This window comes from Physella acuta, unplaced genomic scaffold (assembly GCF_028476545.2).
Source record: "Physella acuta isolate Inbredline_101_S28 unplaced genomic scaffold, ASM2847654v3 ptg001280l, whole genome shotgun sequence".
Lineage (NCBI taxonomy): Eukaryota > Metazoa > Mollusca > Gastropoda > Physidae > Physella > Physella acuta.
This window is the reverse complement of record NW_026732795.1, coordinates 78,071-105,375: the sequence shown is the minus strand read 5'-3', so window position 1 is coordinate 105,375 and position 27,305 is coordinate 78,071. Positions and strand designations below refer to the sequence as shown.

At 34.1% G+C, this 27,305-nt stretch overlaps 1 protein-coding gene across 1 annotated transcript in view; it reads left to right on the top strand.

The window, feature by feature from the left end:
* LOC131957936 (activating signal cointegrator 1 complex subunit 3) overlaps positions 1-27,305 on the top strand; it is a 64,884-nt gene that overhangs the window by 4,009 nt on the left and 33,570 nt on the right. Inside the window, exons 2-21 of the mRNA XM_059322797.1 lie at positions 182-232; positions 11,185-11,427; positions 12,228-12,452; positions 13,423-13,778; positions 13,901-14,021; positions 14,106-14,158; positions 15,855-15,991; positions 16,456-16,597; positions 16,690-16,815; positions 19,531-19,731; positions 19,834-19,974; positions 20,315-20,479; positions 20,866-21,022; positions 21,363-21,454; positions 21,787-21,921; positions 22,209-22,400; positions 23,690-23,914; positions 24,251-24,370; positions 25,416-25,580; positions 25,794-25,880. Coding sequence (XP_059178780.1) covers positions 11,190-11,427; positions 12,228-12,452; positions 13,423-13,778; positions 13,901-14,021; positions 14,106-14,158; positions 15,855-15,991; positions 16,456-16,597; positions 16,690-16,815; positions 19,531-19,731; positions 19,834-19,974; positions 20,315-20,479; positions 20,866-21,022; positions 21,363-21,454; positions 21,787-21,921; positions 22,209-22,400; positions 23,690-23,914; positions 24,251-24,370; positions 25,416-25,580; positions 25,794-25,880 — 3,078 coding nt within the window. The 5' untranslated portion in view covers positions 182-232; positions 11,185-11,189. The remainder of the gene's footprint in view (positions 1-181; positions 233-11,184; positions 11,428-12,227; positions 12,453-13,422; positions 13,779-13,900; positions 14,022-14,105; positions 14,159-15,854; positions 15,992-16,455; positions 16,598-16,689; positions 16,816-19,530; positions 19,732-19,833; positions 19,975-20,314; positions 20,480-20,865; positions 21,023-21,362; positions 21,455-21,786; positions 21,922-22,208; positions 22,401-23,689; positions 23,915-24,250; positions 24,371-25,415; positions 25,581-25,793; positions 25,881-27,305) is intronic.

The following is a 27,305-nucleotide window of genomic DNA, read 5'->3' as shown; positions in this document are numbered from 1 at the left end:
CATTAGGTGTGCAATGGTTTAATTCATGAAACTCTATTATGAATGTTTTAAATTTAAAGAACTGAAAAAAAAAATGCATGAATTGATGGTAAAAACATGGATATTTTAAATACTGCCTTTTATTTATTTTATACAATGAACGTACTGCTTACTAATTATTATTCCATCTTTCGGTTTGCAGACAAGCTGGGGGTTTTATAGCCATTCACTGAATCAGGTGCGTCCGCCAGCGGTATGTTTTCTTTTGTGTTTGTGTTGTGTTTTTGTTGTGTTTTTGTTGTGTTTTTGTTGTGTTGTGTTTGTGTCATGGTTGTGTTGTGATTGTGTTGTGTTTAGTTTTGTTCTGTTCCCAAGTTGGTACATTTAAAAAAGATGTTCCGTGGCGGAGCACGAGTATGCAGCTTTTGTGTTTGTGCTTGTGTTTTCTTTTGTGTTTGTGTTGTTTTTAAGTTTGTGTCGTATTGTGTTGTGCTTGTGTTGTGTTTGGTTGTGTTTAGTTTTATTCCCCAAGTTGGTACATTTAAAAAAGTTTTCCTGCTGCGGAGCACGGGTATGCAGCTAGTAGATATATATTCAAACACTTCAGGGGGTCTCGACCGCACCAGGCTTATATTTTCAATTTTGTGATTGTGTTGGCGAATGAGAGATACACATGGTTTTGTTATTTTGCTTTGCCATTCATGCCATGTTTGATATTATTAAGATATTTTCACATTTAAATAGAAAAATGGACGATCTTTCAAACCATGCTAGTACTAGTAGGAAATTTGTATTTTGAGTGGATTTTGAAATATCAATTTGTCGGAGAAAATTTGAGAATTAAGTCGCTGTTACTAAAATAATTCATAAACATTTTATTTCTAAATTAAAGGTCATTCAATCCTGCGTAAGTTAAGCTAAGTTTAGACTTCATACACTACATGGTGCGAAGCGCTAAGCATCCGAATGGGGTAGGGGTAAAAACTGGTCTGATGTTTTTCAGCTAAAGATCGATGAGATGATGTTTTTCGAGCTACAAAAACATATGTTCTTCCTCTACCAATATAAAAACAAACAACATATTATTGTTAAGCTTTTGATCATACCATTTTTACTTTCTCGTATATAGGCCTACAGGGTATAAAGAAAGTATTGTAATCGTGCAAAAAAAAAAAAAATCGAGATTTTTGCAAATCTCCAAGTTTTAGGGCTCACTGAGTCGGAAAAACATAATTTTGCAATCTTGTCCGTATGTCTGTGTATGTGTGTGTGTACGTATGTGTGTCTGTAAACACGATAACTTGAGTACCGTTACAGCTAGATTGATGAAATTTCATATATAAGTATTATATCGAATTTGTAGATCCAAATTAACTTTTCAGCGATTTCCGATAACCGGAAGTGGACCTTTTTCTACTTTCAATTTTTCAAAAGCCTATTACTTGAGTACTATTTCAGATAGATAAATGAAATTTCACATGTAAGTAAAAGATCTAATTCTCTGCCTTCTCTCAAATTTTGAGTAATTTCCGTCGACCGGAAGTAGTAATTTACGCTATTTCCAATTTCTCAAAAAAATGCATGTGAATTTATAAAGTACTAGTAATATCCTGCACTATTATGCACATTTTGTTACGCATTCAGTTGGTGCGCAATTCTTTTTTCAACTAGATTCTATTCTATTATAAAAAGTTTAAATAATTAAAAATGGATTCAAAATGTTGTCTAGATCCTGAGTTGCCATCTCCCGTAGTGTTATATAAGAATATTCAAGAAAGTTTAGAGGAGATCACTACCTGTTTATTATTATTATACTCTTAATTTTAATAGGAGAACTTTGTAGTGGAAAGTAGTGGAAAAAGTAATGAAAATGAGCAGAAACCTCGATTTTCAGCAGTTTGGAGTACCTATTAGTAGCCTATTTGACATAATTGCAATAATTTAATTTTAATACTAATAATAATAATAGTAACAAAAATTAATAAAATAGGCCTAGTTAAAATAGTACTTATAATCCTATAAAAGTCTATTAACTATAAATTATAATAATAGGCCCTAATTATTAATTTAATTAGACCTTATTAGCCTACTAATATTATTTAATAATTAGGCCTAATTATTAATTAGTAATAATTAGGCATGTAATATATATTTTTAAGGTACGTACATTCGTCTGAGGCTAGTAATGTAAAAGAGAGGTGACTTCTTAAATTTTTCTAGATCGAATTATTTCACATTTTAGGAGGATTTATGTAAAAGTTACAAAACTGTAGGCCGTTCAGTTCACAGTTCGGGGTTTGTTTGCTTATATTATCTCACAGCATAAGCGCTAAAAGCGAATTACCAAGGTATGGGAGTGTTTTGTTTTCATTAAGTTGTAAAGGAATAAAACCAAAGATTTTTGAAGCCATCGTCAGGTAGTAATCAGAACTGCCCCAAATCATTGATATGGGGTTGTTCCATGGGCGGAACTACAGTGCCGCCAGACCCGGCAATGCTGGGGGGGTGAGGGGGGGGGGCACATTTAGGGGCCCACAGCCGACCATAATGATTTTTTTTAGTTAAAAAAAATAATTTTCTTGCATTTTGACTTGATGGTTGTTTTGTAAAAAGATTACCGTAGCTGCGGTTGGATTATCTTTATTCTGTAGACACCAACCCAAGCTCTTGTATATTCTTTTTCCCTTTGTTTCTAAACCACTGTGAAAGCCAAGTCCTCTTTCTCCTACAATCAAATTTATCAAAGATAAGCACACCTTCAAACCACTTCCATGACTTATTTCCCTTTTATAAATAGTCAAATAAGGGTGCTTATAAGATCCTTTTAATAGATTTTTACTAAACAAATTAAAAGCAAATAATTCTCTTAATTATTATTTTTTGATAAATTATTTACTAAAGAATGACATTGTATAAAAAAGAAATGTATTTAAAATTAATAATATAAATAAAAAAAATAAACATTACACGAGACACCATTACTTATACAAAGCTTTCAGGAATTATATTCTTTTGACCATACAGTGGTTATGAGGTCGTATAGAATATAAACTAAAACAGACCTTCAAAACACGCATGACAATAATGATAATAAAATTGGAAAAATATAGAAGACTCTACTTTTAATATTATACGAGAAAAATGGCCCGTTGAGGAAGGGTACAACGAGCGCTAGGCTGATAGTGTTTTCTCTTTTCTCTAAACTAAAACCAACCCACCCCCCCACACACCACCCCCCCCCCCCCAAAAAAAAAAAACATGTCTACCGTCCCATTCAACGAAATATAATTATATACTTTTTCCAGTGTCCGCCCCCTCCCAGAAAATTCTACACCCGCCCCCGAAAATTTCAAGTACCCCCATCCCTCTCCGGGGAGGAAAAAGTCTAAATTAAAACCACCCCCCCCACCCCCCACCCCCACACACACACCACCCCCCCCCCCACCCCCCACCCACCCCCTCTAAAAAAACATGTCTACCGTCCCATTCAACGAAATATAATTATATTCTTTTTCCAGTGTCCGCCCCCTCCCCGAAAATTCTACACCCGCCCCCGAAAATTTCAAGTACCCCCACCCCTCTCCGGGGAGGAAAAAGTCTGAAAGAAACACTGGTGTCGCGCTTAGCCACTACCCGAAGAATTGCATTAAAGAAATTGCAAGAAAACCACTTTTTAGATTAGACACATTAATTAGGCGGTAATTTTATTATAGAGTATCGATGAAGAAATTTCTTTTGAGTTGGGGAGGGGGGGGGGGGGGGCTCAGACGTTCTTACGCGGGGGGGTGGGGCCTCGCCCCTACCCGAAGAATTGTATGCAAGAAACTCTTAACGCAAACCATTTAGATTAGACACAATTTCCTTTTTTTTCAATGTTTACGCGAGAATCAATGACGTCATATTAATGTGTGCACTCTCCGGTTTGAGGTTATTTTCTACTCTATGCTAAATGTGACCGCGTCATACTTCGTTTTTCGAATTACTGTGCATGTTTTTATTTTGCTTGTGTTTTCTCTAGAGCGTTCTTGTCAGATAGATACATAGACAGACAGCGAAACTATTAGTATTAATGCATCTGTACAACATGAACTAATGTAGTAATATGTAATATGAGATCTTTGGGTCTAGGCCATTACCCCCCCTCCCTGGAGCAATCACCCCATGTCAATTATCCCCCTCCCACAAACTGAAGAATCCTAAACCTAAAACTAACCCCACACTCAAACCCTATACTAAAGCTAACCCCCAACTCTAGACCTATATCTTACCTTAATCCTAGCCTTAAACAAAAGCCTAAACCTAAGCTTTTACCTCAGGCAAAAAATAAACCCAAATCCAACACTAGACATTATTTTAACTCTAACCTAGCCCTCAACCTAACCCTAGCGCTAACCTTAATTCAAGTCTTAACCCTAACTGTACCTTAAGTTATGACCGGGGGAGGGCTGGGGGGGGGGGGTAATTGCTCTGATTGTAGGAAAAAAGTCACAGGAAAAAAAGTCACAAATATATATTTGCATGGAATGTGTTAATACTTTTATGTATGAAATATTCAGAAAGTGCAAATCAACTTCAATTAATTAAATATAATGAAATGTGCGTAGGTTGTATGCCTATAGTGATATTTATAACACGTAAATATTTAGTGTGAAGTATTTACGTTTTAATTCCCTTATACTTATATTATTTAATAGAATTTAATAAAATGTTCCAACCTTCTCCTTTTCATAGTATTTGTTAAATACTAACTTTAAATTAGCGCGAAAAGGCATTAAGATGTAGTTAATGTGACTTGCTGCCCTAAACCAATTGCAACAATAGATCAACCACCTGTACTGCCCACATTTATCATGCTCATTATATAACAAAGGAAAGGATCAAAGCAGAAACTCGACACCCCGTACAAATTCTATTATTGACGCAAAACATCAACAACACACAATATGGACGGACTAGGCTGATTGAGAAGCCTACCAAGGAATGGCAAAAAAACAAACATGCAAAACACATTGATGTGCCTAAAATTCGTTTATAATTAACATTTTTTTAGTTTATTTAACTAAATTCATTACAAAAGTTGTGGTTGCTGTGTAAATTAGGTTACAGTATTTTTACTTATTAGTGTTATAAACCACAATGCTTTAATCATTTATAAAGATGCAAAAAACAACAACCCACATCAATCAACACCCAAAATTTTACAATTCTCAACAATTAAAATAAAACTATTTATTAAAAAATTTTTGTGATTTTTTTTTCTGTGACTTTATTCTGTGACTTTTTTCTGTGACTTTTTTCTGTGACTTTTTTTCCCGAAGTTTTTTTCCTGTGTGACATTTTTCCTGTTTTTTTTTTTTCCTGTGACTTTTTTTCAGTTCTCCAATTGCTCTGGGGGAGGGGGGGGGGGGGGGTAACTGACCAAGGGTGTAATGTCCTGTTCCCGAGATCTTTGTATGTTAATGAGTTTAATCCTTTATTGACGGAATTAAGTTCTGAATGAAATTTTTTCTTAAACAATGTGTTATCATATTGCTTTTGGCACATTTAAAGCATATATCGAAGGAAATTTGGTTTCATAAATTTTTAATGGCTCAAACATATATTGGTACTTATAAGTACCATCTGGAATGTAGGACATTTTTTCCAGAAATTTTTTTTTTACAAAACAAGAACAAACGATACAATTTATTAACTAATAACATTGCAATCATTATAACAATCATTGTTTGTTATAGATCTATACTATATACAAACATATGGACTATTACTAGTCTACAGGTATACATTACGTAAATGCTAGTTTTTGTAGGCAAGACAGTTTATTGCAGCAAATTTAACAATAACAAATTAAATCTTACTACTAGAATTAGGCTTTGGTATACAAATGAAGTATACTAAACCTAGTAAAAGAGCCTGCAACTGCTACCTTTATTCTTGTTATTCTTTTACTACTAGAAATCAACATGTAATTACAATATTTCTTAAGTAAACCATATGCTAACCTTCTTATAAATGTGTAAATATAAGTTTTTGAGTACATTTTGATAATTATCAAAATAATATTTGTCACTCCACATAAAAAATCTTGCCATTTCCTAGAAATCCTTTAAAAAAAATGACTGTGTGGCCTGACGGTACTTTTAAGTCCACTTGTAAACATTGATCTAATACAAAGACATTTAGATTAAAATTGTATAACTAGAAGTTAAACGCGTTTGCCTGACTATTGAAGGTGCCAATAAAAAATATTTGGGGTTGAAAACTTGAAAAATAAGGTAAAACAAAAGGAATTCAGGAACGTGTGTGAGAACTGTACAGAACAATTGTGGAATATCAATACAGCAAGATATTGAAAATGGCGCCACACCAGAAATTTTCAATAACATCTATTTCTCCACCTACCAGCCACTCAGGAGAGATAATACTATTAATTACATCAATAATTTTTTAAAATTCGTATTAAATTAAAAATAATACAGGCACTTAATTAAAGTAGTACTTATAAGTACCGTCAGTAGATAAAGGGTTAACGTAAATCAGTAGTTTAATTAACAGAGTTAGTGTCTAAGGTGGCGGTGGCGTGCTAGAGATATGGCCTTCAGTATTGGGTCCAGGTCTGACAAACCAAGTGGGGCCGAGGTAGAGTATCAGTAGGCTTTTGTGTTTTGTATGAGGTCAGAAACACTGTTTAATTCAATTTTACAAAATTGTGAAAAAATCTAGTAATGTTTTCCATCCTTTGAGGGAAACATGTTTTGTTTTTCTAGGACTCAATAAATTGAACTATCATGTTGACTGTTAGGCAGTAAAACACAGCACTTCATAGTTTAATGTCAGTGACAAAACTCATTCAAAACTATAATTTATTTAAAATAAGTGCATTTTGATGTGAATTTTGATTTTTTTTATATAAAGCACAGAGCACCTTAGGTTTTATATGAATGAGCACTGTTTGTGGAATGTGTCGAGTCACATGCAAATCGTGTTGCTCCTTCAAGGAACAAAGTATCATTTGTAATCATTTACACCAGGGGTCTCCAAACTACGGCCCGCGGGCCGGATGCGGCCCGCAAAGTCCTCTCATCCGGCCCGCAGAGATCTTTGTGTCCAAGGAAAAAACGTTTGTTGGTGATGGCTGAGGAACTTTGTCCAGAAAAATCAAAGACATGTCTGGAAGTAACTGGCCCCCGAACTGAAATTTGATAGTTAATGCGGCCCTCGGACTGAAAAGTTTGGAGACCCCTGATTTACACAAAACTGGCTTGTCCACCGGTGCCCCAGCATATATATATATATATATATATATATATATATATATATATATATATATATATATATATATATATATATATATATATATATATATATATATATGAAAGTATTTGTTTAAATAGTTTAATGATTTCTTTAATGCATCACTGCACCATTCATCTTAGTGCTATGAAATTTTGGGAAGGTGATGAGAATACTCAAGGGAAGGTTTCTGCAGAAAAAAAAATTCATTTCAGAGGGGCAGCACCCAGAGTTCCCCAACTGTTATTTTAGTACTTGTGATCTGTAGATAGTGTCCTGCACAAGGGATCATGAATCATCATGGCTACTTCTTGATTCAATGCACCTTGCGCATCAGTCAGCACCCAGGGGTCATATGCACTGTGGGCTCTGCACTAAGCACTATAACTATAACTCTTCTGTTTTAAAGAGCAGCATACACTATGGATATGGTTGGCTAATATAATTGTTGATTAAGTTAAACCAGGCATGTCCGGTGACACTCCCCCCCCCCCCTTTTTTTTTGTGTGTGTGGTGATTCTACATTTTTTTTAAAGAGCGACATATGCTATAGATAGAGTGGGCTACTGAAATAAATGTCATGGTGCACTACAGACTTCGCTATGAGCACTTTGATTCCTTCCTTTTTTTAAAAAGAGTACCATACACAATGGGCTTCTATAATTGTACACTTAATCAAAGCAGGTGTTTTCGGTGGCTGACCCTGTGTGTCCAGGCTCTCCCGTGAGCACTTCATGACTGTTGGTAACATTATCATTAGTTAACTTATGTAGAGTGTTACAGGATACAATTCTAAAACAGGTAAAGAAAATACATGATATTCAAAAATCCTAGGAACTCAAGAATGAGAAGAGAGAAATGTTCAAAGATTTTTGTGCTTATGATGGTATATTAATTGAAAGTAGACAAGAAATAGAAGGCTGCAGCTAATAACAATAGAACAAGAACATAATAGACAAAGGCCCAAGAAGATAACAAAGAAGCCCACAGAGAGGAGAAACAGACAATAAAAAAAATGAAGTATATTTTTGATTGAGAGCTAAGAGACTAGCAAGCATGATTCTAACAGAATGCATGCAATAGATTGCAATACTCCACATAATAGTTAAACAATTCACTACAGTGGAACTCAACACTGTTGGTTAAATTCATCAGTTATAAAAAGCCTTCTGCAGTGTGGATTAAGAACCTTCTGGAAGCTCTTACATTACTACTGAATTCCAAAGTAGATAGTAAATTTACAAATTGGTTTTAAGGTGCGATCCGAGAATGCCTGCTGTCGCCACTCCTCTTCCTTTGTACATCAACTGGATAAGGAAGACTTAGGGGAAACAACTTAATGACTTGTACTTTGCAAACGACCTTGTTTTTTTCACCGACAACCACACCAGATGCAGGAGCAGACAATTATGGCCGTAGGCAAGTCAGCGCAGGTTGGGCTCAACATCCACAAGGAAATAAAATGCACTGAACAAGTCATACTTAATGGAAGTCCCTTGAAAGAAGGCAGTCTTTCACCCTCTTTTGTATTGTAGACCAACAGAGCAGGACAGCTGTAGATGTTTAAACTAGGAGAGGCAAATCAAGAGACACTTTCACACAGCTAAAAAATATCTGGACTTTCAGAGAGGTTAATGACTAAACACCTGTCAATGCGACCTAATCAAATTGAAAAGTGTAAGTGTAAGTCAATTTCGACCCACTACTAATGCAGCGATTTCATTACGTTTGTCTCACTCATGGCAATGCAAGATCTCATTTTTAATTTAATTAAATCGATTAGTTATTAAAATGTAATCAAAAGATTACTATTTCAATAATAAAAGGGGAAATAACAAGATTAAATACAAGCAATTGCTTTTTTTTTTTTTTGCCCAAGTGTTGACCATAAACAAAGAAGAGGCAGATAATTGACTTTTTTTTTAGATTGAAAGCTACTCATCAAGTTTTAAAGCAAATATTTTTATTCATATTGGTGTCAGCTTAATTTAGAATGAATTAGGGAAAAATAGAAAATAAAACAAGTATATAAAACTTATATATATTTAAATGCACTGCCAATAAGAAAATAAAATGATTCCTCACCAGAATGTTATACAAATTTCATGATTGACCAATGCTTTTATTAAAGAAAGTTAGTTTTGTTTTTAATTATTTGTGCATTATATTTTTAAAAATTCAAATGTTTTTTAAGTATTACATTATTTAAGCTATCCACAACAAGGTTTCAAGATCAAAAGAACAATAAGCTATGTAATAATCACTCCTATTGGTCCTTTTGGTACTGTTGAAATAAGCCTTAATTTTTTATTATTGCTACCTTTACCTTTATAAAAAAAACTGCTTGTTTAAGTTTTTGTTTTCTTTCTTAGCCACATACAAAAAAATTCAACTAATTTTTGCAATTATGTATCAATTATAAATAACCATTTTGCCTGTCCTTGCGCATTGGTGTGATCTCAGTGGAAATGTGTTACCAATCAATATTTTTAGATGCGTGACCTTGTTTTCTAAAACTGAGTTATTTAAAGGTAAACAATGCCTGGGCTGTGTTTCTTGGATCATATTTGTCGGCGCACCAGTTTGCCCATCATGCCAGAGTGTGCTGTATGAAAGTCTTGAATGTACGTCAATTACACGCCATTATTGTGAGGTAGAACACACTTTGGCCACTGCCAGGTGTCAGGACGTAAGGGAATGCTCTTGGGTATCCCCAGCTACACTGCTGTGTCGCACATAGCCCATGGCTCATTTTAAAGAATCAAATATCATGTGCCACTGTGTCAGTATTGTGTCAGCACCATTATAAAGAACCTATGCGCCATGGTGCTCATGGGATAGTCCAGGACGCCAAATCACACCCTGCCGGGGCACTGGTGGACAAGCCTGATTCAGTATAGTTAACTACTTTAGTCTATCATACCCTATTGTATCCATTGTTTAAAATTAAAGTAGGTGCCTTAGCGCTTGCAGGAAAACCTGGGGCACTGCTGTGAAAATTAAGCCTTTTTGTTTTACCCTGAAATATCCCAAGGAGTATTCTCAACAGCTTCATGGCAATCAAACGAAATGTGTAGAAATGCATAAAAGACAAACAAACCCACACACCAACATACTTTCCTTTATAAATCTATCTGTCTGTCTGTCTGTCTGTCTGTCTGTCTGTCTGTCTGTCTGTCTGTCTGTCTGTCTGTCTGTCTGTCTGTCTATCTATCTATCTAATATATATATATATATATATACATGTAACACATATGGTTACCAGCCAAAGGGGGATAAAAATATGAAGTTTTTATTAATTGGGTTGCGGCCCCTGTGGGACCGTAACTGAACTGTTGATGTTGTTTTTTTATGCTTTTGTGAGCGAAATTACCTGTGTTCCATGTCATGTGACATGGGATTGTGGGTAGTTTCATGCCTAGCCGTGTCGCACACGCAAGGCTGCTGTCTGTGGACCAAGATGTAGACCTAATGAAGGGCTACAGTTTTTCTTTTGGTCTTTTGGTTTTGGATTCTTTCTTCTTGGCTAGTTTGTTTTGTACTACTGTGTTGCATCGCCTTCATGGCTCGATGCTGTAAATAAAGCGAGTACAGTGACAACAACTGTCGGTGTGTACTTAATCTCAGGGTCAGCCCGTCTTAACCACAACACCTCAGTGGGTAAAAGCATCCCCACTGAGTGAGGGTTACATACATACATATATATATATATATATATATATATATATATATATATATATATATATATATATATATATATATATATATACACATACACATATACAGAGAGAGAGACAGAGAGAGAGAGATCATATTAATGGATCATATTAATGGATCAAAAGTCTGCACCACTATAAATAGTTATTAATGCTGCATACTAATTATTAAATATTATTTCTCATGTTTTTTCAGACAATATGCAAGAACTACCACGTCTTACAATTGCATTAAGGACCTTTGGCAATGTTTCCCAAGGTATTCATGTAGGAGCAGTTAATGATTTACCTTTACGTAAATCACTGGCACTTGAGAAGCAGAAAGAACGAAGTCCTTCTTGGGAGAATTTATCAGCATTCATTAAAAAGCAAGCCAAAGCAAGTCATAGTGAAATAGCAACTGCTCTTAAACAATTATTAACAACAGCTAAATCTATTGGTGAGTTCAAGTTATATTTATACCTGTTTAAAATTATTGTTTTTTCAAGTGTCTTTTACATAAAACTGTTAACATTAGTCAGAAACCTCAATTGTTTTTGATCAACCATTAACGCCATTAATTTAATCTTCAGTACAGGTGTAAATTATTGAAATCTATACTATGGTTGAAGCAATAAAAAATAAATACATTTAACACTTAATTCAATAAAAGAATCAATACTTAAACTCGTATAATTGTAACATGATTGTAACAAATATAATCATTAAAAAATGCAAATCTAAAAATTTCAACTAATGTGTCTAATGATTAATTGACCATAGGTCTTTATCAGCTATTTGACTTATTCCTTTCATTCCCGTGGGGAGCAAAGGACTGCAGCTCTCTTTATTTGAGCCTGTGTAAGCCCAGCAATACTTGTTTCTCCTTCCACTGTCCTTCTCCAGGATTGCTTTGTTCAGCCTACTTTTCTTTTTCCCTGGAGGTTCCAGTCTAATGTTTGCCCTACAATGATCCATCCCCAGTACTTAAAATCCCTTCAATCAGCTTTCTAGTTTTATATCATTATCTGAAATTTTGTCTGGCTATCTTATCTTAAGGATTTGTCGTAAATCCCTGTCAGTGAATGACTATAGCCTATGGGAGTTTCAAAATAATTGACTGAGAAATATTACTTTAACATTGCTTTTGGTATGTCATTGAGTATAAGTCCTCATTTTGTTGTTCTGTTTTTTGTAAATTAGCAATATTAAAAATAAAAAGTTGTGAGTTAAGTATTTAAGTTATAAATATTTTTACAGTTGGAGAGGAAGAATCACCAGATACAATTGAATGTGGAGCAGCATTTCTGTTTGATGTATTTAAATCAGTTGAAAGTGTTGGACAAAGGGAGGCTACACAATTACGCAGTACATTTGGGCCCTTTTCAGCTACCTTGGTTACTAAAGCATGTGAGCTAGTGAAAAAGATAGTCAGGTGGCTACCCGAAAGTGCGTTAGCTGAGCTTTCATTAGAACGAGAAGAAGGTATGTTAATACCTTTCATGAGGTTTTATCCACATTACACCAATCAAGTATTATTTTTAAAAAACTGAGTAATTTAAGCTGGCGATATATTTCTTGAATCTTAGTAGTTGTAGCACTGGATTGTCCCTAGTACTGCTCAGATAACCCAGGGGTGTGCTGAATTAAAACCTTGAGTGTAAAATAATCACACTTCATAATTGTGCAATAGAACACTCTCTGCAACTGATCAGGTGTCAGGGGTGTCACAGGGGTGCGACCCCTGGTTGCAGTTTGACATTTGAATCAAGTAGTACCATGTAGAATGCTCATCATAAGACACCATGTTCTCAGGTAGCTGCTGGGAAACTCAAGGCGTTTATTCATTGCCAGACAATGACCCTGGTTTGATCTAGTCAACAATTATAGTAGCACTTAAAACAAATGTAGGCTTTACATTGTGAATGGTGGAGCAAGGGGTGCACACATAAAACATAGAATTTTTTTTAAAAAGCAGATTATGTTATCTGTGCCTTGATTAACAAATATGATCTGTTCACAGATGAGCTCCAATTTTTAACTAAAACCAGAATTTCTATTAGTTTCCTATGCAAAAATCAGACCTTAAAAGCAATGACTTAAATTGCTAAAACATGCCATGTAAAGTGTCAAATGAAGAAGTGCATAGTATGAGCCAAAAAAGGAATGTTACAGGTTATTAAAACTTCTGTGGGAATTTTTTTTTTATTGACATATTAGGATCAACTGAACCTTGGGGATTCCAATGTCTGATCGCTTTGTTTAACTGATTGCCCCCTATTTCATGTTCAGTCTTCTGAAAAACTTGCTGTGTTTAAACTAAAATAACTTGAGTTTCTAAATGCAATCTGTTATTTCTGCCTTGGCGTGATGTAAAAATTGCCAAATCAATTTACTTGCATTATCCAAAAATAAAATGGATGTTTCAAGCCTCAATAAAATAATACTTTTCCAGGTGATGGTGCTGCAAACAACGAAGAGTTTGGACGCACAATTAAGTTTACTATGCCACCTGTTGAGGATTATCAAGATGGGTTTTCTTCTAGTGAAGAAAATGATGCTATTGATGTAGATAGTAGAGATTTTGATTTAAAATATGCAGCAAAAGTGAAAGATGGGGACAACAAAAAGATGCATCAAACTAAAATTGTGGCAAGATTAGCAGAATTTAATTCAAAATGGATGATGCAAATTCTTGGAAACTATTTCCAAGATAATGAAACAGCTCTAAATTTGGGTCTTGATAATCTTGCTTCAACAGTGTATGAAGTTTTGAGTTCTCAGCGCACAGATGAAGAATTACAAAATGAGGTATTATTATAATTTGAGAGATAGACGTTTTAATATACCTTATTAATAAAAGTTAATTTACAACTTTTTTCATTTCAGAATTATCAAATCAGTTTTTTATATAAAAACATTTGTTTTTTTAGATGTTTGATTTGTTGGGTTTTGAAAGATTTGAACTTATACAAAATCTTCTTGAAAATCGACCTCAAATTATAAAAGCTCACATGGCAGAATCTACAAAAGCTTTAATACAGCAAATTCCAAGTAAGAAGAAATTCATTAGATTTTACTGATTAAATTTGTTGTACTATATTTATAGTTTTTTACAAACATATCTTGATTTTGTAGAAAAAAAGACAGAAAATGAGAGGCCTACTTATGGATGTCAAGTAATTGTTCAGGTAATTAAAGTACAGTTGATTCATATATAAAGGCAGCCTTCAGACATTTAAACAAATAATTACCAAGCATTGATCATATTTGTCAGCATTTCAGGCAAAAGCCATTGTTTAGTATACCTCTTTTACTGTTTTTTGTGTGTTATATTAGTGTGTTGAGTACAGATTAGTATTTTTTCTTTCTTTCATAGCTAATAATAATGAATTTGTATAGGTTCTAAAATTAAGATTACTACTCCTTTCATATGTTGTAAACTTCATTCTATTTCTGAAGCATTTAGGCTTGTTTAGTTTAATCTTTCCTTTCTTTACTATGCTGGAATTTCCCAACATTTTCTGTATATTCAGCTGTGACTAGAGACAAGCTAAACACTTCTTTATCACCAATGTGTAAACATTTTTCAACCTTTTTCATCCATATGTTAAAAATTGATAACACTTGCAGACTATTGTGTTCTTTTTGGCTGAAACAACAAACTTCTCTGCCATCTGCTTTAAGTATTCTAGAGTTACCATAGCTTGACAAATAATTGTAAATGTCAGTTTGTTACTCTTATGGTTTTAAGGCAGTGAACTAGCATCTCCTACAGCTGTTTATTCTGCAGGTAGAGGGACAAAAGGTCTCTAGAAATGTAGAGGGACAAAATGTCTCCAGTAATGTAGAGGGACAAAAGGTCTCTAGTTGTGTAGAGGGACAAAAGGTATCTAATAATGTAGAGGGACAAAAGGTCTCTAGTAATGTAGAGGGACAAATGGTCTCCAGTAATGTAGAGGGACAAAAGGTCTCTAGTAATGTAGAGGGACAAAAGGTCTCTAGTAATGTAGAGGGACAAAAGGTCTCTAGTTGTGTAGAGGAACAAAAGGTATCTAATAATGTAGAGGGACAAAAGATCTCTAGTAATGTAGAGGGACAAATGGTCTCTAGTAATGTAGAGGGACAAAAGGTCTCTAGTAATGTAGAGGGACAAAAGGTCTCTAGTAATGTAGAGGGACAAAAGGTCTCTAGTAATGTAGAGGGACAAAAGGTCTCTAGTAATGTAGAGGGACAACAGGTCTCTAGTTGTGTAGAGGGACAAAAGGTCTCTAATAATGTAGAGGGACAAAAGGTCTCTAGTTGTGTAGAGGGACAAAAGGTCTCTAGTAATGTAGATGGGCCCAAAGGTTTCTAGTAATGTAGAGGGACAAAAGGTCTCTAGTAATGTAGAGGGACAAAAGGTTTTTAGTATTGTAAAGGGACAAAAGGGATGAAAGGCTCAAATACAAGAGGCAATTATCTTCCACCTAATAGCATGGAAACTAATAGTCCATTCCTGGAGAGAAAATTTGTATATCAAATAGAATATTAATTATTGTTCAACACAACAGTACTGGCATAGATTATCATAAAGTAAATTAATTTATCACACAGAGTTAGTTTTATGCATATTTTATTTTAATTCAAAATGATGTTCGAATATTTTTTTAAAGGCACACTTTCCTTACTGATATCAATTGTGATGTAATTGCCTTTTTTCACTTATTTTTAAAATTTAAAACAACTCATCTGTCACTACTGTCAGTTCATTTTCACATTTTGTAAAACTTTAATCATGTCAGGGGTTAACTTTAAGATCTATCTTTGAAAATGTGTAGATAAAGCTTATATGCCAGGCATATCTAAATCTACCTCTAAATTCTTAATGATAGTGATATTTTTTAGAGTGTTGAAGAAAAAACTTTAGCCAAGCAGTTGAGAAAGGAAGAAAAGCGTTTAAAGAAGGATGGAAAATTCACTACTGATGATCAGGAAATTGCTATGGCATTAGATATGACTCCTGAACAATTAAAGGCAACAAGGTAAGAGATGCTGGTTTTATTTAAAAAAAAATATTTTTCTCTTTTATTTTCTATGCTATTTAAAACGTTTTGGAAAATAGTTTTTTTGTAACCATAAAAACTGTTGATAACTATTTTTGAATTTATATCATACAATTTTAGCCCACTATCTAACCCCTGCCTCATATTGTCATACACATCCATTATAAGATTCCACAGTTCCAAACTCCCCAAAATGGTAATAATGCTAATGTAAATGAACATGTTTTTCATTATACATGTCCTTTGAAAAGTAACTATATGCTGTCACATTTTTCAAACACCTAACCCCTTCTTCATCTGGTTCTGTATTGCAAATGTTTGGACTTGGCCCTGGATCTCTAATTTCACGTAAAATTTTCATTTTACAGGAAAAAAAATAAAAATAAAAAACCCACTTTATCATCACTATTTATTATTTTAAAATTTCTGAACTTTTTTTCTAGAGAAGCTGCTTTACGAGCTGCTGCCAATGCTCCTTTATTTTCTGGTAGAAATTTGGGATATGCTAAACCAGAGAAATACCCTTTTGTTTTTGATAGTCTTGCAGAAATTCAACAGTCATCTGCATATATTTCAGGACAAAAGGTATTTTGTGTAGTAGCTATTTATTATATTTTGTGTAGCAGCAATATTTTATTATATCATTATTAAAAATGATTTTAAACATTTGTTTTTAGCTCGTTTTACCTGTAAATATTACAAGAAAAGATGAAAAACTTTTTGAAGAAATTAGTATACCACCTACTGAAACAGCTCCAACAGATGTAGGAAAAGATAGAAAACTTATAGAAACACTTGATGAGGTAATTTTTGTTTGATTGCAGGTGTTCTGTCATGTTGTTTATCCCGTTTTTGTTTTATAAAAAAAAAGTTTCATCTTATAGTTTCTGTAATTTAGAGTTTGCTGTATTAGTGTTTATTCACTTGCAATGACTTGTAACACAGTTGAAAACAAGGATCACATAAGTGTTGTACTGTTTCTTCATTTGCTGTGGATCCTTATTGTGATGGGGTGGGGGGGGGGGATGAATATTACTTTTTGAATTATACTATTATGTGAAAGGGACAGCAGCAGCAATTATATTTCTGCATACTCAAATCAAACACGTGACTAGCTGAATAAAAGTTTTTTTTCTCTATATACAGTATTAAAGTCAATTTGCGGTTTGGGAGGTATCTTTAAAAAAAATCTTTTTTAATTTCACAAAGGCGACACCCCGATAGGGTGCGATTCTTCACTTTATACGGTATATTAAAAAAATGAAAGTCAGATGCGGTATGACACTGTTTATCTGAGTGCCATAAAACTTTGGAGAGTTGATGAGAATACTCCAGAGAAGGTTTCTGGAGGGGGGGAGCTAATTTCGCACTGGTGGCCCCCGCCGGGATGCGATTTGGCGCCCCGGTTTTTTCCCATGAGCCCTATGGCGCATACGCTCATTTTAAACAGTGAGATAGACTAAGGTTAAAATGGGGCGTTATAGTCATTCAATAAATTGAATCAGGCCATCCACAGGCGCCCTGGCAGGGCAGCAATTGGTGCCCCGGGCTATCCCGTGAGCGATATGGCGCCTATGTATGTTTTAAACATTGCAAAAGCCTATGCACAAGATTCGGGGTTTAGAGTCGGCACATCCGCAGGGCCCCGATAGGGTGTGATTTGGTGCCCCGGGCTTTTTGGACAGTAGTGTAAGTAATGGCTTTCACCACCCGGCTTCATAAATTCTCCATCTGGAGATCCATTCTTTCCCTGGTCCGAGCTGTCTGGGACAGAAGCAGACATAAAAATAAGGACGGGCAAGGCAAGAGCAATCTTCAACCAACTAAAAATTGTTTGGGGTTCTGGAGATTTAACCCTTGGAATAAAAAATCCTGATGTTCAACACACTAGTAAAACCTGTTTTACTCTATGGAGCTGAGACATGGAGAATAACTGCTATACATAAGAAGAAAATACAATCATTTATAAACGCATGTCTCAGAAAGATCCTGCGAATACGCTGGCCTAAAAACATCAGAAATGATGTTCTATGGCGATGGACAAATCAACTGCCAGCTGAAGTAGAGATCCTCCAGAGAAAGTGGGAATGGATTGGCCACACACTCAGGAAGCCTGTATCCAGCGTAACAAGACAGGCCCTCACCTGGAATCCACAGAGCAGGAGGAGAGGCAGACCAAGAAAGACCTGGAGACGTGACCTGGAAAAGACACCAAGAAGATTGGATACACCTGGGGACCGTTGGAGAGACTAGCCCAGGACAGAGACGCCTGGAAAGCTCTTGTCCCAGGAGGGGCGACAGGCAAACCTAACCTAACCCAAGTGTAGGTAAACCCATAACGCCATAAACAGTGCAATAGACCATGACTAAGATGAGTCGTTTAGTTCTTCACAATTTGAATCAGGCGTGGTCGCCAGCGCATACATTAGTTTTGAAGAGTGCGATAGAATATGGATAAGAAGTAGTATTAAAGATGTTCACTAAACTGAATCAGGCACAACAGACCAGTAGGGTGCGATTTGCCGCAGACTATCCTGGGATTTTTTTTTAACTCCACGGCAACACGCGGGGACAGGCACGCTGGTTGTCATATAAATCACTCACACACTTTGTCTATTTGTAAGCTACACTAGATCAAATCCCCATCTCCCCATGCTAAGCCCCAACTGTCTCTTTAGTCTTGTCTCCTACGTCATTGCTTTTATCATAATGTCAAACTTACACTACACATACTCTATAAAGCACGATGCGAGCGCCTGCCAAATTTCAAGCACCTGTGGCACTGACAAGTGCCCTAACCAGCTTTGGACCACTTTGCTTTATGTATATAGATTATATTTTTTGATTATCTATCTACTAGCCGTCCCGGCCAAGCTCTGTACTGACCTCTGTGAAAAACCTATCTGTAAAGGACCATGACTTGTGTGTTTATTAAGCAGCATATACACTGCATTGCCCAGGTTTAGGAAATATATTACTTTTTGAATTAACCCTAACCACAACCAACCAAAACACAAACACAAAACATACCCAAACAAAACGTAAACATAAATGAGATTTGGACAAGGTATAAGCCTAGCCTAATGTAGTCTTGCAAGTTCTTGTGGTTCAGAGTTAAGGGGCACAAAACTAATATCGTGGTATTGGAGCAAACTATAATCACCCAAGATTTCCAGGGGTGACACTTTTCTGGATTATCCCTTTCCGAGTTAGAAAAAATTTAAGTTTTAAAATGGCGGGGTTTGAAAATTGAAAACAAAACAAGATTTTTGACATATGATTCAAGAAATCAATTTTAGTATTAAGACTGGAGCCTTTTAACGTTGATCTGTTTTCCAACAATTGCGCAAAGGTATATATTACATCTACTGCTATACTAGCTTAAGGTTACTCAACATTGACTTGATGTCATTTTTTTCATTTTTTTTTTCAGGACTGGTATAGAATTTAGTTTAGGCTACACGTGGTTTTTTAACAATTTAGTATATATTTTTTGCATTTTTAAATTCTATTTTTAGATTGGCCAGTTGTGTTTCAAAAATACAAAAAGTCTAAATCGCATTCAGTCTGTTGTCTTTGATGCAGCCTATAAAAGTAATGAGAATTTACTTATTTGTGCCCCAACTGGAGCCGGTAAAACTAACATTGCCATGTTAGCTATTATTAGGGAAATAAAGCAGCATCTCTCTCAAGGAGTTATTAAAAAAGATGAGTTTAAGGTAAGGGACTTTCTAAGTTTAAAATAAGATTAATTAAAACAAACACTGCTAAAATGCATCTTTTTTTTCTAAATAAATGAATAATTTTAATCTTCCTATTAGATTGTATATGTTGCTCCTATGAAAGCTCTTGCAGCTGAAATGGTACGAAATTTTGGTGGAAGGCTTCAAGCATTGGGAATAACTGTAAAAGAATTGACTGGAGATATGTCATTAACTAAACAGGAGATTCTTAACACACAAGTATGTTCTTTAGGCATATCAAAGTGTTCTTTCCTTATACATTTTTAAATTCTTGCTAGTTTAAATCAGAATTGCTTGAACACTCTGTAACAGTTCAGTCACTTAGTTAAACTGATCTGTCAATCCATTTTTGTTAATGTTGTAATGGGTCATTATTTTATCACACCTTTTTTTGGAGCTATGATTACTGTTACAAAGAGAACTGATACAATAAATATGCTGTAAATGTGGTTACAGAGTTCCAAATAAATATTAAGGTGGGAAGGAAAGCCCTTGGATGCTGCTAGGTATTTATTCTGAATTTTAGATTAAAACAAAAATAAATGTGGTAAATTATCAGATGCTGGTAACAACACCAGAGAAATGGGATGTGGTGACACGCAAGAGTACTGGTGATGTAGCTCTCACTCAGTTAGTAAGGTTGTTGATTATTGATGAGATCCACCTCTTACATGATGATCGAGGACCAGTCATTGAAACATTAGTAGCAAGAACTAAAAGACAGGTTAAAAAATTTCAATCTTTTCCTTTTCATTTCAGTTATGTTCAGTATAAACATTACAAATAAATTATACTAGGTTTATTTTATTTTAATTTAGTCACTTTTAATATTTGTTGTAAAATTTGTTGTTAAAATTAAGTTGTATCCCAATTGATTTTTATAACACAAATCAGAATACAAGATATATAAGTGATACATTATTTATGTAAAATGTTAACTTAAATAAACTATAAACCTTTGATTGAAAAAGTTTTATTAGCATTATTTTGCTGCTTTATTAACCAGACCTCTGGCTTTAAGAGAAGGTGTATATTTCAAAACTCAATATTTCATGAACTCAATAGTTCAAATAAGAATTTTAGATCATTATTTTAAAATTGAATATGTAGGTGGAGAGCTCTCAAAGCATGATAAGGATTATAGGACTTTCTGCCACTTTGCCAAATTATCTAGATGTTGCTACCTTTTTGAATGTTAATCCATACACTGGATTGTTTTTCTTTGATGGACGATTCAGGCCAGTTCCACTTGGTCAAACCTTTATAGGTCAGTTACACAATAAAAATTAAATAAGGTGCCAAAGTTTGTAGTGTAACAATAGTTAAAAGCATTTCATTTGCCCAAAGCTTATGGTTGCTAAATGATCTTTCTTTTATACCTTTTATAGATATCATAAAAAACTGCAAAATACTTTTCATAGAGCTTGTTCATGAACAAGCCATAATAAAGAGTTTTTTTTTAAAATGATTTAAATTAAATTTTGTAGTCAATAAGATTTCTACTTTATTTTTCAAAAATTTAAATTAAAAGACAACATATTGTATATGTAATTCTTTGCATCAGTTCAATTTTTCATTTAGATAGATACATTTACCCATTTTTGCAGGTGTTAAAGCAATTAACAAAATGAATCAGATGAAAGACTTCAATACTATTTGTTATGAGAAAGTCATCAAACAAGTAAGAGAAGGCCATCAGGTAAAACAATCTTTCATTATTATCATTAAAAATTAAACTTTTAACATTTGTATTTATAACCTAAAACATTCTAAGTAATATATTGAATGTTTACTAAAATCAAAATGTACATAAAATTTGTTTAAAATGTTATTGTGAAAGGTATTTAAAGTGTGAGATTGGCATGTTGTGGGGTTGTTATTAAAAATCACTAAGATAAAATAATTCCAAAAGCTTAAAAGGAAACAAAGTAATGTTGCTCAAAATATGTGTCTGATCAATAGAAAAACATGAATTTTAATGTAGATTTATCTGTTAACTAAATGTAAATGAAATTTATCATTATCCTACAGGTGATGGTCTTTGTTCATGCTCGTAATGAAACTGTTAGAACAGCTTTTAGTTTGATTGAACTGGCAAAAAATAGAGGAGATACAAGCCTGTTATTAGCTGAACAAAGTAAAGTATACGGAGATGCCCAAAAAAATGTAACTTTTATGTATTGAGTTAATTTACTTTTTGTTTTATTACACTTTTTTTAATATGACAGTTGATGGTTTTTCTCTATATTGGAAAAAGTTTTTTAAAGTCATAAAACATACCAAAACAGAAAATACAGCTATTAATTATTTTAAAAATTAACCAGCCATCTTGTAATTCCCTCCATCTATGTGTGTTTTGTATATATATATATATATATATATATATATATATATATATATATATATATATATATATATATATATATATACATTGAAAGTTTTTAAAATTTTAGATATTAAAAAGTCGTAACAAGCAACTCCGTGAAATGTTTGCTGAGGGCTTTGGTATTCATCATGCTGGAATGCTTAGACAAGATAGAAATCTTGTTGAGAGATATTTTTCAGAGGGCTTCATCAAAGTTTTGGTCTGTACTGCAACTCTTGCTTGGGGTGTCAATCTACCTGCTCATGCAGTTATAATCAAAGTAAGCTTACAGCCTCAACCTACTTTTTTGTTTTTTATCCCCTCAGCCTCGCAGATTTTCTAACGATAAGTTCCATCCTGCCCAGATATCATTTTGCCAGTCAAAAATTCAATATGTTAACATTAGTTAGTAATATGTAAAGAATTAGGAGAAATAAATTATAAAATGAATGAAAAAATAGCATTAACTTACCACATTAATATTTTCTTAGGATGTAAGGTAATGAAGTCAGACCATAAGCACTAGCAGATTATAAATATTTACTCTTAGATTTAAAAGTCATAATCTGTCTACTAATGTCTAAGTAATAATCAGACTTCTAAAAAAATTAAATATAAGATTTTATGAAAGTTTCTGCCTAAAATTTTAAATTTGCACCAGTGCTTACCCATATAAACTAACATGACTAGGCCAAAAGGGATTGGTAGGACAAAGCTAGGTTGTTGATTAACACAAAAAATAAAACAAAGAAAAAATTCTCTGATTTAAAAAAGCATTAAGTACTTAGGTGAAAAACGTCATTTTATGTTTTTACCCTGTCCTTGTTTAATGGAAATTCATGTTTGTAAACCCTGTCCTTGCTTAATGTAAATTCATGTTTGTAAACCCTGTCCTTGCTTAATGGAAATTCATGCTTGTAAACCCTGTCCTTGTTTGATGGAAATTCATGTTTGTAAACCCTGTCCTTGTTTGATGGAAATTCATGCTTGTAAACCCTGTCCTTGCTTAATGTAAATTCATGTTTGTAAACCCTGTCCTTGTTTGATGGAAATTCATGTTTGTAAACCCTGTCCTTGCTTAATGGAAATTCATGCTTGTAAACCCTGTCCTTGTTTGATGGAAATTCATGTTTGTAAACCCGGTCCTTGTTTGATGGAAATTCATGTTTGTAAACCCTGTCCTTGCTTAATGTAAATTCATGTTTGTAAACCCTGTCCTTGCTTAATGGAAATTCATGCTTGTAAACCCTGTCCTTGTTTGATGGAAATTCATGTTTGTAAACCCTGTCCTTGTTTGATGGAAATTTATGGTACTGGTTATGAGGAAACTGAATAAAAAGATTAATTGTACATGGCTGGGCATGAGGAAAAGGAAATGAATAGAGGGGAAAGTATGCACATAGGGCTGTAAGAGTTGAGATTAAAATGTTATAATTTCTTATATTGAATAAAAACAAAATGAGCAATGGTATAATTTATTCCTTTTCACAATATTTTTCAAAGTAATAGCATGAAGTCAGTATTATTGGTAAATGAAACTGTCTAATGACTTTCTTTTATTGTTTTAAGGGCACTCAAATTTATGATGCAAAAAGAGGAGCTTTTGTAGATCTTGGCATATTGGATGTAATGCAGATTTTTGGTCGTGCTGGGCGTCCACAGTTTGATACATTTGGCCATGGCACAATCATAACTACACATGACAAGCTGAGCCACTACTTGAGTCTGATGACAAGACAAAATCCAATAGAAAGTCAGTTTATTAATAGTCTGACTGACAATCTTAATGCTGAGGTTAGTGATATGTAGTCTTCTTTATTGTAGCGGTGTTCTTGATCTACTTTTATTCTTCATAAAATAATTTCTATCAATAAAGAAATTACATTTGTATACGGGATTTAGGAGGTGGTATCCCCCTTCCATACAGATAAATACAATTCATAAGCTTAATAAAATAACTTGAATGCAAGTCTAACCTTATTTCACAACCTAACAATGTTGTTATCAATATTAACTGTGCACTCTCTTTTCAGGAGATTCGCCAAAATGGCCAATATTTTATTTTGCAAAGTACATATAATAAAGCAAATGGGACTTAACATGATAGATAAATTTGATGAATGTTCTCAGATTTCTCTGGGAACAGTAACCAATGTAGAAGAAGCTGTCAAGTGGCTTAGCTATACATACTTGTTTGTTCGCATGAGGAAAAATCCGCTGGTTTATGGTATTCCTACTGATTACTGGCAGGTTAGTTCACTTTTTTGAGCTTTTAAAATAAAAACACTTTTAAGTCTCTGTATAGAACAGTGTTATTATTAAGAAAATTTTGAATATCCATGGTTTACAGCGTGGTTGTTTTTCTGCAAATTAGATCTGGTCTTGTATGTTATTATGCATTTAAATGTAGAAGTTTCGAATAATATACTTGATTTATTAATAAATGTTTAAGTATCTATCAGTGTTTCTTAACCTGGGTTTCAATCGAAGCCCAGGGGTTTATGAGTCCGTCTCAGGTTTTCGGTGGAGGTCAAGACACATACTCCACTGATTGCGATCAGATTTTTGTCAATGCAGACGATATAACTAGCGGCCACAGATGATGTCTGGTCAAATATAATAGCAAGACATAGTAATAAAGTGCACCAGAGAGACTAACACGAATCTGTATCATGATATTTCCTATATTATGGAACCCTTGATGTCACGACAGACAGACATCACAAATTGTGTCAACACATGTTGATTGTGCTGTGATGAATGTACTGTTTATTTCTATATTGTGGCTCAGTAGTCGACTTGTGACTTTAGTGAGGGTATGTCGTGTGATTTCTTTCTTAATATTTTAATCCCATATGCAATAATACAACGCTTGCGGAATTCAAAGTGAAGCTGTACATTTCTGAACTGCTGTAAACATTCATTATTATTATTTGTTTTTGTGTGAAAATCATATTTTATTGGTTTTGTTCTTTAAAGCTCAAGGGGTTTAGTATCTCCAAAAAGTTTAAGAACCGCTGATATAAATGTTTTAAAATAAAATACATTTGATTTTATCAGCTAGATTGTTTAGATGTAATATTGTTATTTTATTATTACATTTTGTAAAATAAATTGAGGATTAATAAAAGTGGATATATTAGATGGTAGCCCTATATTTTGTAGATCAGTAAATACATTATCATCGAACACATTTATTATTAAAACCAGTATAAACTGAGGGATAATTGTATGCTTATCTTTAGGCATTATCACACCTAATTATTATATGTTACCATATTCAATTTTTACTTAGGAGGATCCTCAATTAGAAATACACAGAACAAACTTGGTTATTGAAGCAGCTCGACGATTAGATAAAGCAACTATGATAAGATTTGATGAGCGCACTAATTATATGTTCTCTACAGACCTTGGTCGTATTGCCAGTAATTTCTACATTAAATATGACACAGTCGAAGTAAGCAGAAAGCATTATATTGACTTCAATTTTTTTTCTGGCCAATAATTTTGTTGTTTTAAATTTAGACTTAATTAATACAAGGAAAAATCAGTAATAGAAAAATGTATTTCCTAAAAAATTTCAAACTAAGAAGAGATTCTATTACTGATAAATTATAAACAAAACTTAATGTGCTCTTAATAACTGGGAGACCACGACTTGTTATTATAGACAATCAATCAAATGCTGAAACCTGTGATGACTGAAGACCACATTCTGAACCTTGTTTCCAACGCTCAAGAGTTTGAACAGATCAAGGTTAGTTAAAAATTCATACAAATTTTTTGTAATTTAACATGTTAGTAAATGGCTATGAGTAGAGTACTTATTTCAAGATCTTCAAAGTTCATCAAACTGTGCTGATTTCTTATTACTATAGCTAATATTTGGTACTTAAATGTCTCATTATTCTGGTCTTTGTTACTCAGTCTGTTGTTTGATTGTCCTAGTCTTTTGTCCTAGTCTCTTGTCATAAGTCTGTTGTTTAATTGTCCTAGTGTCTTGTCCTCAGTCTGTTGTCTGATTGTCCTAGTCTCTTGTCATAAGTCTGTTGTCTGATTGTCCTAGTCTCTTGTCATAAGTCTGTTGTTTAATTGTCCTAGTCTCTTGTCATAAGTCTGTTGTCTGATTGTCCTAGTCTCTTGTCATAAGTCTGTTGTCTGATTGTCCTAGTCTCTTGTCATAAGTCTGTTGTCTGATTGTCCTAGTCTCTTGTCATAAGTCTGTTGTCTGATTGTCCTAGTCTCTTGTCATAAATCTGTTGTCTGATTGTCCTAGTGTCTTGTCCTCAGTCTGTTGTTTAATTGTTCTAGTCTCTTGTCATAAGTCTGTTGTCTGATTGTCCTAGTCTCTTGTCATAAGTCTGTTGTTTGATTGTCCTAGTCTCTTGTCATAAGTCTGTTGTTTGATTGTCCTAGTCTCTTGTCATAAGTCTGTTGTTTGATTGTTCTAGTCTCTTGTCCTCAGTCTGTTGTTTGATTGTCCTAGTCTCTTGTCCTCAGTCTGTTGTTTAATTGTTCTAGTCTCTTGTTATAAGTCTGTTGTTTGATTGTCCTAGTGTCTTGTCCTCAGTCTGTTGTTTAATTGTTCTAGTCTCTTGTCCTCAGTCTGTTGTTTGATTGTCCTAGTCTTTTGTCCTCAGTCTGTTGTCTGATTGTCCTAGTCTCTTGTCATAAGTCTGTTGTCTGATTGTCCTAGTCTCTTGTCCTCAGTCTGTTGTTTGATTGTCCTAGTCTCTTGTCATAAGTCTGTTGTTTGATTGTTCTAGTCTCTTGTCCTCAGTCTGTTGTCTGATTGTCCTAGTCTCTTGTCCTCAGTCTGTTGTTTGATTGTTCTAGTCTCTTGTCCTCAGTCTGTTGTTTAATTGTTCTAGTCTCTTGTCCTCAGTCTGTTGTTTGATTGTCCTAGTCTTTTGTCCTCAGTCTGTTGTCTGATTGTCCTAGTCTCTTGTCATAAGTCTGTTGTCTGATTGTCCTAGTCTCTTGTCATAAGTCTGTTGTCTGATTGTCCTAGTCTCTTGTCATAAGTCTGTTGTTTGATTGTCCTAGTCTCTTGTCATAAGTCTGTTGTTTGATTGTTCTAGTCTCTTGTCCTCAGTCTGTTGTCTGATTGTCCTAGTCTCTTGTCCTCAGTCTGTTGTTTGATTGTTCTAGTCTCTTGTCCTCAGTCTGTTGTCTGATTGTT